This window comes from Scyliorhinus canicula, chromosome 7 (assembly GCF_902713615.1).
Source record: "Scyliorhinus canicula chromosome 7, sScyCan1.1, whole genome shotgun sequence".
Taxonomy (NCBI): Eukaryota; Metazoa; Chordata; class Chondrichthyes; order Carcharhiniformes; family Scyliorhinidae; genus Scyliorhinus; species Scyliorhinus canicula.
Window position 1 is genome coordinate 115,325,139 of NC_052152.1, and position 20,804 is coordinate 115,345,942.

The 20,804-nt window shown below is 45.9% G+C and overlaps 1 protein-coding gene across 11 annotated transcripts in view; it reads right to left on the reverse strand.

The window, feature by feature from the left end:
• The window catches only part of pir (pirin), a 130,849-nt gene that overhangs the window by 4,376 nt on the left and 105,669 nt on the right, over positions 1-20,804 (reverse strand). For 8 of the 11 annotated variants that reach the window (XM_038802730.1, XM_038802734.1, XM_038802729.1 and 5 more), the window contains 3 exons: positions 20,196-20,327; positions 19,243-19,325; positions 12,036-12,102 (listed from right to left, as the gene is read on the reverse strand). In XM_038802730.1, the coding sequence (XP_038658658.1) occupies positions 12,036-12,102; positions 19,243-19,325; positions 20,196-20,327 (282 nt within the window). The remainder of the gene's footprint in view (positions 1-12,035; positions 12,103-19,242; positions 19,326-20,195; positions 20,328-20,804) is intronic. The other 3 variants (XM_038802736.1, XM_038802732.1, XM_038802731.1) reach the window with 1 other exon arrangement.

The following is a 20,804-nucleotide window of genomic DNA, read 5'->3' on the forward strand; positions in this document are numbered from 1 at the left end:
CAGCAGAAGATGGTTGGGCTGAGGACACTACCCTACAGTGATGTCCCGGGACTGAGATGACTGTCTTTCAGCCACCAAACCACCTTCCTTTGTGTAGGTATGACGCCAACCAGTGGACTATTTAACCCGATTCCCATTGACTCCAGTTTAGCTAGGGAGCCTTGATGCCATACTCGGTCAAATGCTGCCTTGATGTCAAGGTCCGCCACTCTCATCTCATCTCTGGCATTCAACTCTTCTGTCCATGTCTGAAACAAGGTTCTAATGAAGTCAGGAGCTGAGTGACCCTGGTGGAACCCAAACTGAGCATCTGTGAGCAGGTTATTGCGGAGTAAATGCCGCTTGATAGCACTGTTCACCACTTTACTGATTGAGAATAGACTGTGAGGGTAGTAATTGGCCGGGTTGGAATTGTCCTGCCTTTTGTGTACAGGACATACCTGGGCAATTTTTCACATTGCCGGGTAGATATCAGTGTTGTAGCTGTACTGGAACAGTTTGGTCAGGGGCGTGGTAGGCTCTGTAGCACAAGTCTTCAATACTATTGCTGGAATATTGCCAAGGCCCATAGCCTTTGTATTATCCAGTACCTTTAGCCATTTCTTGATATGATGTGGAGTAAATCAAATTGGCTGAAAACTGATATCTGTTATTTTTCCAGAGAATTTACAGTGCAGAAGGAGGCCATTCAGCCCATCGCGTCTGCACCGGCTCTTTGAAAGAGCATCCTACCCAAGCCCACACCTCCATCCTGTCTCCATAACCCAGTAACCCCACCCAATCTGCACATCTTTGGACTGTGGGAGGAAACCAGAGCACCCAGAGAAAACCCACACATACACGGGGAGAACGTGCAGATTCCGCACTGGGGACCTCTGGAGAAGACAGATGGATCATCCACTTGGCACTTCTGGCTGAAGATTATTCTGAATGCTTCACCCTTGTCTTTTGCACAGATGTGCTGGGATCCTCCATCATCGGGCATGGGAATATCTGTGGAGCCTCCTCCTTTTTCTAATTGTCCACCACCATTCATGGCTGAATGTGGCAGAACTACAGATCTTAGATCTGGTTGTGAAATCGCTTAGCTCTGTCTATTACTTGACGCTTATGTTGTTTGGTATAATAATAATCTTTGTCACAAGTAGGCTTACATTAACACTGCAATGAGGTTACTGTGAAAATCCCCTCGTCATCACATTCCGGCGCCTGTTCGGGTTCACAGAGGGAGAATTCAGAATATCCAATTCACCTAACAGCACGTCTTTCGGGACTTGTGAGAAGTAACCGGAGCACCTGGAGGAAACCCACGCAGACACAGGGAGAACGTGCAGACTCCACACAGATAATGACCCAAGCCAGGAATCGAACCTGGGCCCTGGAGCTGTGAAGAAACAGTGCTACCCACTGTGCTACCGTGGTATTCAAGTAGTCCTGAGTTGTAGCCTTCAAAGGTTGACACCCCATTTTTAGGTATGCTTGGTGCTGCTCCTAGCATGCTCTCCTCCACTCTTCATTGAACCAGAGTTGATCCCCTGGCTTGGTGGTAATGGTAGAGTGGGGATATGCCGGGCCATGAGGTGGAATACAATTGCGCTGCTGGTGATAGCCCACAGCGCCTCATGGATGACCAGTCTTGCGTTGCTAGATCTGTTCTGAACCTATCCTATTTAACAGAGTGGTATTGCCACTCAATGGTATCCTCAATGTGAAGAATGGACGTCGTCGCCACAAGAACTGTACAATGGTCACTCCTACCGGTACTGTCATGTGCAGATGCATCTGTAGGAGGCAAGTTGATGAGGATAAGATCTGGTATGTTTTTCCCTCTTTTTTGTTCCTTCACCACCTGTCGCAGACCTTGTCTACCAGATATGTCCTTTAGGACTTGGCCAACCCAATCAGTAGTGCTGCTACCAAGCCACTCTTGGTGAATGATGTCCCCCATACAAAGTGCACTTTGTGCCCTTGCCACCTTCAGTGGTTCTTCTAAGTGGTGTTCATCATGGAGGAGCACTGATTCATAAGCTGACGGTGGACAGCACATGGTAATCAGCAGGAGGTTTCCTTGCCCAGGTTTGACCTGAAGACATGAGGATCCAGAGTCAATTTTGAGGACTCCCAGAGCAACTCCCTCCCGACTGTATACCACTGTGCTGCCACCTCTGCTGGGACTGTCCTGCCGCTGGGACAGGACATATCCAACGGTGGTGAAAGTGGTGTCTGGAACATTATCTGTAACATACGATTTCTGAGTATGATTATGTCAGGCTGTTGCTTGACTGAACTGTAATACAGCTCTCCCAACTTTGCTCAACCCCAAGAGGAGGACTTTGCAAAGGGTGGGTTTGTTGTTACCAGTGCCTTGGTCAATGCCGGGTGGTCTGTCCCGTTTCTTTGCTTTTTGTTGACTTTGGAGCGTTTTTTATACAACTGAGGCTTTGAGGCGATTTGCCATGCATCTGGAATCGCATGTAGATAAGAATGACAGATTTCCTTCATTAGTGAACCAGATGGGTTTTTACAACAATCAACAATGATTTCATGGTTATTATTAGACCTTTAATTCCAGATATTTATTGGATTCAATTTCCACCACCTGGCATGATGGGATTCCATAATAAGTCCACGGAGGCAGAGGTCCCGTCACCAGATTTTCTTTTATTTACAAACCCAACAGCTGAACAACCATGACCATTCAGTCTGCTGTCTACACCGGGAGTGCAGAGGATCTGACACTCCCTGTTATATACACAGAAAGGGGTTCCCTGATTGGGCCACTAATCAGGAAACTCTTATTCTAATTGGTCAATCTCAAAGGCCTGGACAAAGTCATTACACCCCTCCCCCACAAACACAGAGGAATTCCCGTGGTCCTCGCGACTCACGGGTTTCCTGCTTTGATTCTGCGGCGGGTCTGGATCCTCCACTTCGGCCTCCAACGGAGAGGGGGGGGGGGGGGGGGGGGTGGTGGTGGGTGTATAACAGCTAGGCGCCCGTCTTTTCCGATGTGACTGTCTGAGGGGCGGTTCAACTCCGGTGGCAGGGGTACAGCTGCGGCATCATCCCCGGCGTCCATACCCGAGTCTAATATCCTCACCAGCGGTGCCGGAGGGACATGAACAGTTTGTCGGGGAGGACTCTCCACGGTCCTTGGTCTGCTGGTCTGAGTCAGCTCCGGGGAGGAAACGATTCTGAGGCCCGCACCTTGTCCAAGTGTTTCTTTATTACATGTTTTTCCACACGTATCTCATATGACACAGTGCTTTGAGAATAAGAGTGCTCCAACCAGCTTTGCAACAAATCCTCAATCCGGGGAATTGGGGATTTGTCCAGTGGGTATAGTGATTAATCATTTGTTTGAAATCGCCACAATGGCAGACTGAGGCATCTGGCTTACGGATAGGCACCACAGGTAGTGCCCATTCTGCAAACTGGACCGGTTTTATTATTCCTTCCCACTCCAATCTTTTGATTTCCGTTTCAGCTTTCTGCCTTAATGCGCACTGGTCAGGCCTTGTAGAATTTTGGGACTGCCTCTGGATCTACGTGCAATGTCGCCTTTGCTCCCTTTCTTGTTCCGAGCCCTTCTCGGAAAACCTCTGGGTATTTGCACAGGAGTTCGCTCAGGCGACCATTTTCCATCTGGGAAATGTTTACCCAATCCAGCTGGATCTCTTTTAGCCAGTTTCGTCCCAATAAGCTTGGTCCCACACCTTTCACTACCATCAAAGGCAGCCTAACCAGTTGCTCTCCATAAGCCACAGTTATAGTTGCGCCCAACACTCTTGGTGGTTTCCCTGTATATGTCCTCAGTTCTGCCCCGTCCTGGTTAGGAATAAGGGTTGGAGTCCAGTGCACATTTTATTAAATACTGTTTCCCCCATCACTGATACGGCTGCTCCAGTGTGGCTTCCATTAATGTGGGACGTTCATTCAACCTTATGATTAATTTAATGGGTTTTGATTTTATCATCGTTACACAATTTAGTTGTACCTCGTCGGAGGTAGGTGGGGTTTCTAGGGTATGCATTCTCCTGTACCCCGGCCTACGTGTTCTTCTCCAAGATCTTGGAATTGTGGCTTATATTTCTTATCTCTGGCAATAACTACAATATCTTGTCGGGCGAAAGGCTGTAGGGGCTGCCGTCTGCCAGGTCCTAATTTTCCCTTGCTTCGGAGTGGTTCTGCAAGTGGGTCTGGGTAATATGGTACCCGAGTCGTTCCTGAGGGTGGCTATGCAATTGCCTGTCCCCCACCAGTAGTCCCTTAACTCAGTTTCACTGGTGTGGGCGTCTACCTCCATCCGAGTACCCTGTAACTCAGGTGCTCCACTTGCAGCTTTTTCCAAGGACAAAGCCAGCTGCAATGCTTGTTTGCAATCCAGCTCGGCCTCTGCTAACAGACGTTTCTGTATTGCTAAATTATTTATTCCGCACACCAACCAGTCTCGGAGGATCTCATTTAGCATCAGGCTAAATTCGCAAGCCTCTGCTATTCACCTTAATCTTGTTAAAAAGTTAATGACTGATTTCCCCAGTGTCTCGGAATGCTGTGTAAAACCTGCACTTTCGCAGGTTAAGAGGTGGCTTTGGGTCACAGTACTCTTACAAAGTCCGTCAATTACTGGAAATATTTTGTGTCTTGTGCCTCCAGAAAAGTGAGACTGCGCATAATGGCAAAAGCTGCTGGCCCACACGCAGTCAGCAGAATGGCCCGTGCTCTCCATCCAGAATTGTATTTGCTCTAAAAAAGTACTTAATCCGCTCTACATATTGGGTCCAGCCTTCAACTGCAGGGTCAAAAGAATCCAACTTCCCAAATAAAGGTATTTTGCCTGTCAGTGGCTTACCCTCAATATGTGGTAGCTGCTAATGAGCAGGTTTCTTCGGGTCATTCCGTTTTCCTCATCGCCACTGTAATAAGTTCATGGAGGCAGAAGTCCCTGCACCAGAATTCTTTTTATTTACAAAACCAAGAGCCGAACAACCAGGCGCATTCAGCTTGCGGTCTACACTGGGAGTGCAGAGGATCTGACACCCTGTTATATACAGAGAAAGGGGTTCCCTGATTGGGCCACTAATCAGGGAACTGGTATTCTAATTGTATTCAATCTCAAAGACCTGGCCTAAGTCATTACAGATTCGAACCTGGGCCCCCTGGGTCTCTGGATTACTAGTCCAGTGACAATACCACTAGGCCACTGCCTCCCCACTGTCTACTGAAATAGAGATCTTCAATATTCAAAATACTGTTATATTTGAGATAGCAAAAGCCTAGTGAAACATGTCAAAAAATCTGGGATGGGATTCTCTGTTAGTCGATGCTGAAATCAGGAAGTGCGATCGAACGGAGAATAGGCTCCAACGCCAAAATTGCGACTGGCGCAGGTTTGACGGCAAATCACGATTCTCTGTCACCTCAAAAATGGCGTCAATGCACTTTACTTCGCGTGTACTCTAATTACCGTTTGTATATCATTAGTGGGCCCACCCACGATTCTCCGCCTCCGATGGGCTGAGTTCCCGCCGGCAGGGTTCACTTGTGCTTTTAAAAATTGTGAACCTGCCATGGTGGCTGAGAGAGAGAGTATGGACGGTTTCCAGCATCGCCGACAGTTGTGCCGCTGGTCGGGAGGCTTCTTCAAGGGCCGGGCAGTCGTGGGGTTGGCCAGGAGGTGGGCTGTGGGGTCGGGGTGGACGGGTATGAAACGCCATTACTGCCGCCGGCAAGGTAGCCATGCAGCTGCGAATGCCGCTGACAGCCCGCTTTAAACCTAGTGCCATGGGTCGTATGGGTATCCCTCTGGGGTACCCCCCGGGTGCCTTCTGGCCCAGCTGACCCATCAGCTGTCTGGGTGCTCCAGCACAACCTTTTTGGCTTTGACAAGTGTGTAGGGAGTGTGTGGCTGCAGCTTGTCAACCCTGCAAATGTCAATCAAGGACCTGGCAAATCCCGCACCGTTTTTCATGGAAATCGAAGGTGATACACGTGACACCAGTGCTAGCCCCTCGGCAGTATACGGAATCTGTGCAGATGTGGTGCCGATATTTCTGTCATAAAATTCCAAATTTTAATCAGTCAAGACGCATCCAATTTAGCCTTGAATGACTGATTAAAAAGCTTAAAGCCATAGAATTTCCAGCACTTTCTCATCAATACCCAAAAAGATTGTCATTCCTGTTCTCCTTTGTGCCTACTGTGTTAGCTGCCCCACCAGCAAAGGAATAGCCTCTTCATATTGTGGTCGGATTATTTTTAACTACCTCCTTTCAATCCTCTAGTTGTTTGTATTTTGCTTTTTTGCAACGTGTGATTTATCAAGAGAAGGCTATGGAATGGAACAAAGTGAATTGCTCATTTGGTGAGCCAGTACTGACACAATGGGCCGAATGGTCTCCATTTCATAGAATTTAGAATTTACAGGGCAGAAGGAGGCCATTCAGCCCATCGAGTCTCCACCGGCCCTTGGAGAGAGCACCCTACTTAAGCCCCATGCCTCCACCCTATCCCCTTTATCCCTGTAACCCAGTAACCCCACCTAACCTTTTTGGACACTAAGGGCAATTTAGCATGACCAATCCACCTAACCTGCACATCTTTGGACTGTGGGAGGAAACCGGAGCACCCTGAGGAAACCCATGCAGACACGGGGAGAACGTGCAGACTCCGCACAGACAGTGACCCAAGTTGGGAATCGAACCTGGGACCCTGGAGCTGTGGTGTGCTAACCATTATGCTACCGTACTGTCCTGTAATTTGCACTGTAACAATTCTGAGTTGATGATGATAGTGGAGAGGAATGCTGAGCCAAGCTTATAAGGCTGCAGACTGGAAGAATGGTAAAATGTTTGGTGAAAATCTTAATTTGTCATGCTCATGGGCAAAACCTAGCTCGTTGAGAGTAGTTGTCAGAAATTCCATTCCAAATCCCCATGGATTTTCTGTCCACTGTCTATTCAAAGAAGACAAGGATCTTCTCTAAATATCTCCCGAGGATATCACTAAATCTCTTTATTTCAAAAGAAGGTCACCCATAATTCCAGACAGAAGGCTGTCCGTATTCAGCAGGAAACTATAATGGTACATCACAGGCAGGGGAAGTTATGGTCGTGATAATGCCAGAAGAGACATCACATGTCACATCGAGAGCGCGTTCCCATCTTTATTCCATTTTGGGCTGGTTTAGCACACGGCTAAATCGCTGGCTTTGAAAGCAGACCAAGGCAGGCCAGCAGCACAGTTCAATTCCCATACCAGCCTCCCAGAACAGGCACCGGAATGTGGCGACTAGGGGCTTTTCACAGTAACTTCATTTGAAGCCTACTTGTGATAATAAGCAGTTTTCATTTAATTTCATACAGCATGACAGATGGTAGATGTGTTTACCAGCCACTCATGTCTCTGCTCCAGCTTTCATGCCACAAACTCACCCTCATCTCTCTTTCCTTCCAGGCCGTGAAGATTTGGGATCCCGCTGGTATGGGGTGTGGTTTTTGGAGGTAGCTACTGGCCATCCCAGGTTGCACCTTCAGCAAGAGGAGACCAGACATCTTTAAGATGGGGTGCTACTCAATATCATCCTAGCAATCCCACCAGATCAAATACTGGCGCCATGAGTCTATAGGCAGTAGATAAGGCAAAGAGGTCCTCACATAGTGAATCCATGGGCATCAAGAGTCACCAAGTGACACCTGGAAAGAATTCTGGCATTAACGGCAAAAGCCTTATCAGCCATGTCAGAAATAAGATGATTATAAAGCGCCATTTAGGATTACTGAGGGAGAGTCAAACTGACTCTCAGGTTGCAGAGCTGTCGAAAGATATTTTGCATCAGTCAAGACATAAATTACTTATGCCCGAATATATTTTTTTGCTGTGCTGGTTGAGATTCACTTCATCAACACGATGGCACAAATAATCTCAGGAGAATCTGGTGAAGCTTTTTTCAAAATCTTACAGCATTAAGATATTTAAATGTTGTTGTGCCAATTAATACATTGAGGGAATGGATCTTTCTACTATAAAAAGATATTATTTTGCAGGATGTGGGCTTTGCTGGGTAGGCCAACAATTATTGCCCATCCCCAATTGCCCCAGAGAAGTTGGCGGTGAGCTGTCTTCTTGAACTGCTGCAGCCTATGTTGTGTAGATACATCCACAGTGCTGTTAGGGAGGGAGCTCAAGTCAGGTGACCCAATGACAGTGAAACACAGAGTTGCCCACACAGGCAGATTCTACCAATCATTTCAATGCACACCTTTCTTCTAAAAGTTTGTGTTTCATTTGTGACAAATCAAGGAGAATTAACCAATATATAATGTGAACTAAAAGGAAGAAGTGTTAGAAATGATGTCCAAAGACGTGCAGGTTAGGTGGATTGGCCTTGATAAATTGTCCTTAGTGTCCAAAAAGATTAGGAAGGGTTATTGGGTTGCGGGGATAGGGTGGAAGTGAGGGCTTAAGTGGGTCGCTGTAGACTCGATGGGCCAAATGGCCACCTTCTACACTGTATGTTCTAAATGCATCAAAGATCAATTAGTGTAAAGGGTAAGATCCTGGCATGGATAGAGGATTGGCTGACAGGCAGAAGGCAGAGAGTGAGGATAAAGGGGTCTTTTTCAGGATGGCAGTCGGTGACTAGTGGTGTACCTCAGGGGCCTGTGCTGGGACCACAAATTTTCACAATATACATTAATGATCTGGAGGAAGGAACTGATGGCACTGTTGCTAGGTTTGCAGATGATACAAAGATCTATAGAGAGACAGGGAGTATTGCTGAAGCAAGGGGGCTGCAGAAGGATTTGAACAGGCTAGGAGAGTGGGCAATGAAGTGGCTGATGAAATACAACATGGAAAAATGTGAGGTTATGCACTTTGGAAGGAGGAATTTAGGAATAGAATATTTTCTAAATGGGGAAATGCTTAGGAAATCAGAAACACAAAGGGACTTGGGAGTCCTTATTCACGATTCTCTTAAGGTTAACGTGCAGGTTCAGTTGGCAGTTAAGGAGGCAAATGCAATGTTAACATTCATGTCAAGAGGGCTAGAATACAAGACCAGGGATGTACTTCTGAGGCTGTATAAGGCTCTTGTCAGACCCCATTTGAAGTATTGTGAGCAGTTTTGGGCCCCGTATCTAAGGAAGGATGTACTGGCCTTGGAAAGGGTCCAGGGGAGGTTCATAAGAATGAATCCCTGGAATGAATAGCTTGTCATATGAGGAACGTTTGAGGACTCTAGGTCTGTACTTGTTGGAGTTTAGAAGGATCAGGGGGGATCTTATTGAAACTTACAGGATAGTACGAGGCCTGGATAGAGTGGACGTGGAGAGGATGGTTCCAGTTGCAGGAAAAATTAGAATCAGAGGACACCATCTCAGACTAAAGGGACAATCCTTTAAAACAGAGATGAAGAGGAATTTCTTCAGCCAGATGGTGGTGAATTTGTGGAACACTTTGCCTCAGACGGCTGTGGAGGCCAAATCACTGAGCGTCTTTAAGACAGTGATAGATTGGTTCTTGATATGTAAGGGGATCAGGGGTTATGGGGAGAGTGGTCTAATTCTGCTCCTATGTCTTATGGTCTTAGTACCTGAAAGTCAAGATAGGTCAACTGCCTGATACCTGATGCAAACCAATTTCTGTTTAGATAGCTAGCTTTATGTCACTGCATTCAATGACAATATTCTCACAACAAAGAACAAAGAACAATACAGCACAGGAATGGGCCCTTCGGCCCTCCAAGCCTGTACCAGTCATGCTATCAACCTTGGCCAAAACCTCAGCACTTCCTAATGCTGTATCCCTCTATCCCTGTATTTGTCGAGATGCCATTTGAATGCCGTTAATGGATCTGCTTCCACAACCTCCCCGAGCAGCGTATTCCAGGCACCCACCACCCTCTGTGTAAAAAACCTGCATAGCACATCTCCTCTAAACTTTGCCCCATGGACCTTAAACCTATGCCCCTTGTGACTCACCCCTCCACCCTGGGAAAGAGTGCCTGCCCATTCACTCTATCCGTGCCTTTCAAAATCTTGTGGACCTCTATCAGGCCGCCCCTGAACCTCCATCATTCTAATGAAGGCAGGTCCGATACTATTCAGCCTCTCCGCATTGCTAATACCCTCCAGACCAGGAAACATTCTGGTAAACCTCCTCTGCACCCTCTTCAAAGCCTCCACATCCTTCTGGTAGTGTGGCGACCAGAATTATGTCCAATATTCCAAGCGCAGCCTTACCAAGGTTCTACACAACTGTAGCATGATTTACCTGTTTTTACACTCGATGTTCCATCCAATGAAGGCAAGCATTCCATATGCTTTCTTGACCACCCTGTCCACTTGTGTTGCCACTTTCAAAGATCTGTGGACCTGTACACCCAGATATCTCGGACTTTCTATATTCCTAAGAGTTTTGCCATTTACTGTATATTTCCCTTTCGTGTTAGACCTACCAAAATACATTACCTCACATTTGTCCGGATTAAACTCCATTTGCCATTTCTCTGCCCAAGTCTCCAACCTATCTATGTTCTGCTGTATCGTCTGACAATCATCAACACTATCTTGCACTCCACCAACCATGGTGACATACGTGAACTTACTAATCAGACCAGCTACATTTTTCTCTAAATTGTTTATGTACACGACAAACAACAGAGGCACCAGCACTGATCCCTGTGGAACACCACTAGCCACAACCTTCCATTCAGAGAAACCCTAACACTAACTGCTACCTTCTGCCTTCTGTGACCGAGCCAGTTCTGTATCCATCTTGCCACCTCACCTCTGATCTCGTGTGACTTCACCTTTTGTATCAGTCTGCCATGAGGCACCTTGTCAAAGGTTTTACTGAAGTCCTTGTAAACAACATCCACCACCCTCCCCATATCAATCAGCTTTGTCACCCCCTTATAAAACTTGCTCAAGTTAGTGAGGCACAATCTCCCCTTCACAAAACCATGCTGTCTATTGCTAATGAGTCCATTTGTTTCCAAATGGATATAATTCCTATCCCTGCAAATTCTCTCCAATAATTTACCTACTACTGACATGCCTCCTACTACTAGTTTCTAAATAGGCTAAAGTACTATCAAAATCAAGCCACCAAATTCAGGGAGATGAGGCCTATTGGGTGTTCAGAGCTTCGAAGTGTGTATGTCTTTTTGTGTGCAGGTGCATGCATAACCAGATAAACTAAATCAACAAATCAAGGGATAAATACAAAGGCAGCCCTTTAAAGGGATACTGCATCAAAGTAAACTGAATCTCAAAGGAAACTTAAAACATCAAAACAAAATATGATTAAAGGGATTGATAAAAGACCCCAGGCCCCTAGGTGCCCACTGATCCAGGGACACCCGGCAGTGAACATAGCCACAGAAGAGGGGCAGAGAGTCAGAATGGATGACCCTTCGTCCACACAATGCCTGATCCTACCAATGGCCAGTTTGGCCAGGCTCAAAAGCAGGCCCATGAGGAGGTCCTCCTCCATCCTCCATCACCCAGGTGGCCAAAGGTCAGGAGGGTGGGACTGAAGTGTAACCTAAAAGAAAGTGACAATTTTTTTCAGAAAAATAAAAAGGGGGTGCAACTTCGGACATCTTACATATGAGTGGCCAATGGACCCAGCAAGGCCCAAGGCTTTGTGTGTGCAGTGGGGGAGGTGTGGGAGTCAGTATATTGGGTGTGCAGAGAGATGGGCTCTGTGTTTGGTGGGTGGGCAGAGCATTGAGTCAATGGGTGAGGGGTCAAGGGAGCAGTTTAGATTAAGCTCTGTTGTTGGTGATAATGGTCATCTTGCTGAAAAAACTGGCAACAATGTCAGATGATTGAGTGTTGTGGTCAGTGGAACAATGCAGGTCCTTGAGCAGCACACAAACCACTTAGCCAATATTACAGACCACAGAGGCTAGAAACACCTGCTCAGAATTATTGGGTATCCTAGAGAGACATGGAGTCACTGTTCTAATTAAACACACAGACCCACAGTTGTAAAAAGAGTACCATTAAACTCTCTTTTGTACTTACCATGTTTCACAACAGGTTCATTAATAGGTTCACCCGCAATCAAAACAAACCGAGAAACTTCATGGTCCTGAAGAATAATTGAATAGTGAAAATATTACATATGAATCTCTCCCAGGAATAAAAGGATTAAGCAAGCTTGAGAAACATGAGCAATAAATGGTCCAACGTGATGCTGAATGAAAATACACAGAAAATACTCATGACAAAATTCTTTATAAATTACAGATTATAAACAACACTGAGGACAAATGTTTCAAATGATGCAGTTTGTAGTATAAGCGCACACACTCAGCAAGCTTCACTCAGAGGGAGCATTTTGGTGACCTGGGGCTACAGAGCATTACCCTGTCTCTAGATCGGGGATTATGGGCCATGATCTTGTCTCTAGATTGCGAATTACAACGTGTTACCTATCTCTAGATTGGGGATTATAGGCCGTGATTCTATCTGTAGATTGGGGATTATACAGCATGACCCTGTCTCCAGATTGGGGATTACAGGGAATGATCCGGTCTCTAGATTGGAGATTATAGAGCGTTACCCAGTCTCTTGATTGCAAATTACAGGGAGTGACACTGACTCTGAATTGGGGATTACAATGGGTGACCCTGTCGTTGGATTGGGGATTACAGGGCGTGATCCTGTCTCTACACTGGGGATTACTGGGTGTGACCCTGTCTCTGGATTTGGGTATTCAGGGAGTTATCCCATCCCCAGGTTAGGGATTACAAGGCCTGACCATGCCTCTGAATTGGAGATTACAGGGTGTGACCTTATCTCTGAATTGGGGATGATAGGGTGTAACCCTGTCTCTATATTGTTGATTACAGGGCATGACACAGTCTCTAGATTGAGGATACAGGGTGTGACCATGTCTCCTATTTGGGGATTATAGGGTGTGACCCTGTCTCTAGATTGGGAATTACAAGGCTTCTTCTCCCTGTCTCTATATTGGAGAATACAGGGCATGACCCTGTCTCTAGATTGAGGATTAAAGGGCGTGACCCTGTCTCTAGATTGGAGAATACAGGGCATGACCCTGTCTCTTCTAGATTGAGGATTAAAGGACGTGACCCTGTCTCCAGATTGTGGATTTCAGGGCGTGACCCTGTCTCTAGATTGGGAATTGCAGAGTGTGACCTTGTCTATAGATTGAGGATTACAGGGCCTGACCCTATCTCTAGATTCAGGATTACAGGGTGTGACCCTGTCTCCTATTTGGGAATTAACGAGTGCGATCCAGTCTCTAGATTGGGAATTACAGACTGTGACACTGTCTCTAGATTGGGGATTACATTCCGTTGCCCTGTCTCTAGATTGGGAATTACAGACTGTGACTCTGTCTGTCTCTAGATTGGGGATTACAGGGTGTTACCCTGTCTCTAGATTGGGAATTACAGACTGTGACCTTGTCTCTAGATTGGGGATTAAGGGCGTTACCATGTCTCTAGATTGGGAATTACAGGGCATGATCCTTGTTCTAGATTAGGGATTACAGAGTGTGACCTTGTCTCTAGTTTGGGGATTACAGAATGTGACCCTGTCCCCATATTGGGGATTACAGGGCATGATCCTATCTCTGGATTGATGATTATAGGACATGACCCTGTCTCTAGATTGAGGATTACAGGACTTGACCCTATCTCTAGATTCAGGATTACAGGGTATGACCCTGTCTCCTATTTGGGAATTAACGGGTGTGATCCAGTCTCTAGATTGGGAATGATAGACTGTGACCCTGTCTCTAGATTGGGGATTACAGGGTGTTACCCTGTCTCTAGATTGGGAATTACAGGGCATGACCCTTGTTCTAGATTAGGGATTACAGAGTGTGACTTTGTCTGTAGTTTGGGGATTACAGAATGTGACCATGTCCCCATATTGGGGATTACAGGGCATGATCCTATCTCTGGATTGGTGATTATAGGACATGACCCGTCTCTAGATTGAGGATTACAGGACGTGACCCTATATCTAGATTAGGGATTACAGGGCGTGACCCTGTCTCTAGATTATGGATTACAGGGCGTGACCCTGTCTCTAGATTAGGGATTACAGGGCGTGACCCTGTCTCTAGATTAGGAATTACAGAGTATTACCTTGTCGCTAGATTGGGGACTCTTTTTTCATTAAATAGCACCCATTAAATCAATGTGTTGGGGAAACATGCACATTTTTGCAGGTAACGAGCGCTTGCAGATTGTTCAAAGCGGCACATTTTAAATTCTGGACCGAGTTGTGACCAAACGACAATGAAAGTGAGCTCCATCTTTCCCTAATTAGATAGTAATGCGAGGAAATGACTCGACTCTGCTCATAACCTCTACTACCATAGGCAGACAACATACATTGATAAAAGCTACCTTCATGACTCCAAAGAGCTGTGCAGCCTCTTAAAGTGTAGTCACTGTTGCAACGTAGGAATCGTTGCAGCTAATTTGTGCACAGCAAGCTCCCACAAGCAGTATAGTGGTACCGACTAGATCATTTGTTTTTGTCGATTTGGCTTTAGATAGAAATATTAGCCAGAAATTTCAGGGATAGGTCCTTTGCTCTTCTTCAAAATGTTGTCATGGGATCCTTTACATCCACCGGAGAGGGCAGACAGCTTGGAACTCAGTTTAATGCCTCATCAGAAAGATCGTACCTCAGGCAGTGCAACATTGTGAAAGAAAGAGTTCTGATGAAAGGCCCGTGACCTGAAACATTAACTCTGTTTTCTCTCTCTCTATAATAAGACTGCCAAAGCTGATGAATTTTAGGTTTTTGATGTTATAAGCCCCCTCCACACCCGCCCCCTCCCACCCCTTTACCCCACACACTAGGAGTTTTGGCCGAAATGTTATGCTCATGTGTCTGTAGCAGGACCTGATCCACAACATTGTAACTCAAAAGTAAGACAGCCGCCCACTAAGCCACGGTTCACAGTAGAAATAAGATCTTGGGCACACAATCATCTCCATGATTTTCTCTGTCACGGCCATGTATCTGTTTCCTCATCACTGCTGGGCCAAAATGCTGGAACTCCCTACTTTCAAAACCGAGGGAGGATCATTAGCACAAGACCGTAACAGAACCAGAAGGCCTTTCATCAGCAGTTTCTCAGGTTATTGAAGAATGCTGGCCTTGCCAGAACCCACCTCATCCTGAGAATACCAATTTTGAAAAGGGTTTGAAAGTTTTCTGGTCATTTTAAAAAAGAAACCTTATCATCGTCACAAGTAGGCTTACATTAACACTGCAATGAAATTACTGTGAAAATCCCCTAGTCGCCACACTCCAGCGCCTGTTCGAGTACACAGAGGGAGAATTTAGAATGTCCAATTCACCTAACAAGCACGACTTTCGGGACTTGTGGGAGGAAACCGGAGCACCCGGAGGAAACCCACGCAGACACAGGGAGAATGTGCTGACTCTGCACAGACAGTGATCCAAGCCGGGAATCAAATCTGGGACCCTGGCGCTGTGAAGCAACAATGCTACCACTGTGCTACCATGCTGCCCATTTGAGGATTTTGGAGATGTTTGCACTGTAATTTTAATTCATTTTTAAAGTCACATATTTTTGATTGGAGTTCTGTTGGTCACTTACGTTAAAATAAACCAGAGAAACCATTATAAGGTTGTCACAGAGCTTGGAGTGAGTGCGGGTTGAATCGCCATGGCAATGGAAGTTGAGAATTTGGTGATGATAGCATTACAGTGGAATAGAGGAATACACTTTCTGATGCTCAACTCCAAAGGAGTGCAGCCACTCAAAGCCCTGATACTTGGGTAACTTTCTTGGTTTAACACCGAGATATCTATTCACTGGGGAGGCAATAGTGAAGTAGTTATCCAGAGACCCAGGGTAATGCTCCGGGGACCTGGAACCCACCACAGTAGATGCTGAAATTTGAACTCAATAAAAATGTGGAATTAAAAGTCTAATAATGTCCATGGAACCATTGTTGCTTGTCATAAAACAATCATCTGGTTCTCTAATGTCCTTTAGGGAAGGAAATCTGCCATCCTTACCTGGTCTGGTCTACATGTGACTCCAGACCCACAGCAGAGTGGTTAACTCTTTAAAATGCCCTCTGAAATGGACGAGGAAACCACTCAGTTCAGAGCAATTAGGGAAGGACAATAAATGTTTGCCCAGCCAGCAATGCCCATATCCCATGAACAAATAACAAACATTTTAAAAGACAAACCCAGCACCCCCCTCTCCCCACCGCCACCCATCCAGCAAAAATGTGCTATGGCAGCTTGTCCTGCAGGATTTAACTGGAGGGGAAATCATTCCCTTGAAGCAGAAGGTCCTGCCTCTGAGAACTGTTAGCCAATCAACCGTCTAGCACCTCTCAGTCCCAGCGGCGCCACTGGGAGCAGTGGCCACAGCTGGGACTACAACAGTCCCCGAGTATGAGGAGCTGTAGAGGAAGGGGTGAGTTGGCGGATAGGAGGGAGGCATGGGAGGGTTGTGGTGGGCTCTTGCCAGTGCCATGGTGGTAGACTCCTGCGAGAGGAGAAGGGGTAGAGGGCCTACATAGGCAGGCCGAGGTGGAGCTTGGACCTGTAGGCCCCTCCAGTGACCAAGGGGCTGATTAAAGAGGAGCCCCACCCTTGTCCGCTACCAGACCGAACACGAAAAGCTACCGGGCTGGATGTAGGCCTCTCCTGCTAGTGTTAAATCTCAGAGGGGAAAAGATGAGGCCCTTAAGGGCCATTAATTGGTCCCTTAAGGGCCTCAACTAGCTGACAAGTGGGCATGTCGCACAATACCCTACCGCGAGCGCTGGTAAAATTGAAGTGGAAGCTGCAATTTTGGATGGTTCGGCAGTAGCACTGTGCTGTCCCGCTCACCTGCAAACCCACTGCCATGAACCTCATTTAATCCAACATTTTCTTAACAAGAAATAATTCTTGTTAAGTTTGAGTAAATAATTTAAGTGTTCATTTACGCTGAGGAGAAAATAGAAAAATAGCTGAGTTCTGAGCTAGTTAGCAACAATTGCACAAATCTACTTATATCAAAGGGGTTTAGGTTAATGTGTACTGGAAGTGTCTCCAGCTGCTTGAACTCCTGCTCAGCAGGAGTCACTGCATTTCATTCAGGTGGCTGAATGCTTCCTGGATCACATGCCCCAGGAGGTAGCACCCCACAGTCAGCTAGTCTTCAGACTAGCAAGGCGGGGGGGGCAGAAATAGCCAAAAGGCATGGTCAATGAAACTTCATAAGGGTGGAGGTCCCACAGTCAGGGATTAAAGGGCTTGGGAAGAAGTTAAAGTTAGAAATCTCTGGATGACTCCCACATTGAGAGTAAAAATAGGAGGACTTTGCAGGTTATTGTGTGATTATAGATATTGGACAGGATTTTCCCTTTGGGATAGGAAACAATGGTTGGGACTATTTCCAGGTCCCAAGTCCACCCCTGGGTGCAATAGTCATTCATTGTGATTATCACAGGGACCATTAATTAATGGTGGGAAGGCCCTCAAAACTGGAAGGCCAATCTACAGAATCAGCTCTTGCTGCTACAGCACCCAGGTAGGTAGGAAGGGCATTTAGGCCTTCTCAGAGATCTAGCTTCCCCCCCCCCTCTCCACCCTACCAGTATGCCTCCACCTATCTTAACTGGCCCCCATTATCCTGCAGATTAGACTATATCATGATGAACGGACCAAAGACCGTCATTTATGGCCACCAATCAGCACTTTCTTCTTTTATAAATTGTTGTTTCTCCTGACATTGGTATTCTTGCAAAGTGTCCAGATGAGTGCAAGATGAAAAACATTAACATGTCTCTACCCTTTTCAGCAATACTCAAGTTCAGGACTACCAAATGACTATCTTTAATTACTCTTGAGATGTGAGCATTACTGGCAAGGCTAGCAGTTATTGCCGATCATTAATTGTCTTTGAGAAGGAGGTGTCTGCTGTCCTTATCCTTCTAGGTAGTAGGGCAGCACGGTGGCACAGTGGTCAGCACTGTTGCCTCATAGTTCCAGGGACCCAGGTCCAATTCCGATCTTTGATGACTATGTGGAATTTGCACGTTCTCCCCATGTCTGTGTGGGTTTCCTCCAGGTGCTTCAGTTTCCTCCCTCAGTCCAAGGATGTGCAGGTTAGGTGGATTGGCCAGGCTAAAATTGTCCCTTAGTGCGAAGAAGCGGGGATTGTTCTCCTTAGAGCAGGAGGGACTAAGAGGAGATTTCATAGAAGTGTTTAAAATCATGAAAGGTTTTGATAGAGTAAACAAAGAGAAACCTTTTCAAATGGCTGACGGGTTGATAACCAGGAGACACAGATTTAAGACAATTGGAAAAGAAGTAAATGTGGCAAGAGGCAAAATCTTTCATGTCAGCAGTGGCTCAGTCAGTGGTACTCCTTGCTTCTGAGTCACACGGTTCTGGGTTCAATTCCCACTCCAGGCTTCGAGCACACAAATCAAGGCTGATGTTCCAGTGCAGTACTGAGAGAGTACTCCACCACCAGAGATGCCAGGCTGGACTCTCCGTCGGCAGGATCCTCCGCTTCGCCGGCAGCGCACTCATGCCCGTGGATTCCCGGCGGCTTGGGATGTCCACAATGGGAAACCCCATTGACTGGCTGCCCGGATGGAGGATCCCGCTGCTGGCGGGGGTGCGCTGCACCAGAAAATGGGTGCAACAGGACATAGAATCCCGCCCGCCATCTTTCGGATGAAATGTTAAAATTAAAGTGGATATCAAGGATTCCATATCACTATTTCAATGAAGAGAAGAGCAGGTACATCCCGTATTCTGGCCAATATTTATTTTCAATCATCATCACAAAAACAGATTCTCTGGTGATTATTGCATTGCTATTTATGGGACTTTGCTGTGCGCAAATTTATTGTTGCATTTCCTACAATGCAGCAGTAACTCTCCGTCAAATGTACTCCAATGGCTGGAAAGCACTTTGAGGTGTCTGGTGGTACCAAATCTTTCCTTTCTTTTTTAAGCAAAACCCTGTCTTCAGGGTTTGGAATACACTGTCTGATAGTTCCAATAGTTGCCTTCTCAAGGGTATTGAATAAATACTTGAAGGGCGAAATGAAAGGGACAATGGGAAAGAGCAGCAAAATGGGACCACCTGGATTGCTTGTGGGAAGATCCAGCAGAATCGAAGGGCTGAATGGCCTCTTCTTCCATTGCACTATTCTATGATGCACTATGAGGTTTATCTGAAATTCAATACCTTATTTTCCACTTGGACATTTTCTCCATCATCAAGTATAGCTACATGGTGAGGCTCAATTCTTTTCTTCTCCTTATCTGGGCCTGTAAGATATTTGTTTTTAAGAAGTCAGTGTGTTGACAGAAGTTCCTTAATTTTAACCATCGCTGACAATTTTTTGGACCCATTATTATTTTCTGTAAAAAATCCCAATAAAAATTATATTAAAAAAAAAAAAGTTCTCAAATCTCAAGTGAAGACAATTAATTATTACTAAGGATAATGCGAAACAGTGTAACCGTAAGCTTACAGAGCTGCTGCAGAAAGTACAAGGAAATGTCGGTCATCCTCAATTGATTATTTTCTTCTCAAAATCTGGAGCTACACTGGGTGAGAAAGTGTCACTAAAGAAGCAGGAGAATATCTTTGCGACAATGCGCAATATGATTAGTGGGGAAATACGAGTTACCCACACAAACATTTTTTAAAAATCACGCTCAAATGGTGATCGGCAACGACCTGTCATTAGCTACCCAGGGAAAGTTATCACTCTGTGAGGTAAGGAACAATTATATCTCATTTGCTAACGTAGGGTCAGTTTGATGGAAGGAGTGCTCAGTTCAATGGCACTTTCCACATATTCCAGAAAATGCAGTCAAATGCATTGACGATGGGTTTTGGTGCTCGATCAGAATTGTGTGGTTGATGCCCTGTGACAACAGGACAAAACAGTCAGAGAACTTACTTTCATAACAAGGTCATTATATGCATGATCTCATTTTGGTTCAGTATAAATGAAGAAAACATGGCGAAATGTGGGCAGTACAGCCCAAACGTGTGGCATGATTATAGAAATTCAGTTTCATCAATTTAAAATTTAAACTCTTTCCTGCTCTTTTTTCTCGTTCCTCTACATTTTGGGTTCCTCACCATCTGTACCGAAGGTTGGGTGCTTTGAGCAACTCCATCCCTACCTCTACAACTGATCAACAGAACACAATTCAAACATGTGAGATGGGCTGCATGCTGGATAATGCCTGACTCGCATCTTTGCTGCACAGTTCCATTTAACGGCCTGGCTAAGAACCTGGTACATCCAATGGAGTCTGAGGAACAACCAGAATAAAAAAAATTGGGAACTGGAAATATATTGGGCTATAACTTCCTGGCTCCCCAGCATAGAATTTGGGGGGTACCCCAATGATGCACTGGGGTATCCCTCACGGAAGTTCCCATGTAATTATTCACTTGGGAATTTCCCAGAAGTGCGAACTTCCCTAGGTAATTGCGCTGGAGTACCTTCCGACAGTAACAATTTAAATTATTAATTTCAGATGGTTCTCCCTGTTTTACCCTCATAGTTACTCTGAAAAGAGTTAGAAGGAAAAAAAGAACTTCTAACTCCAGAGTAACTATTTTAAACACCTAGACAGAGCCCCCATGGGACAACCCCACCACACACACACACACATCCGACTCCGCCAGGTGACCAATCACAATTTCCCCCAATTATGCACCACTCCTTCCCCCAGCCCAGTCTGACTCCCCCCACCCCCAGGCCCGATACCGGTGAACCAGCTATA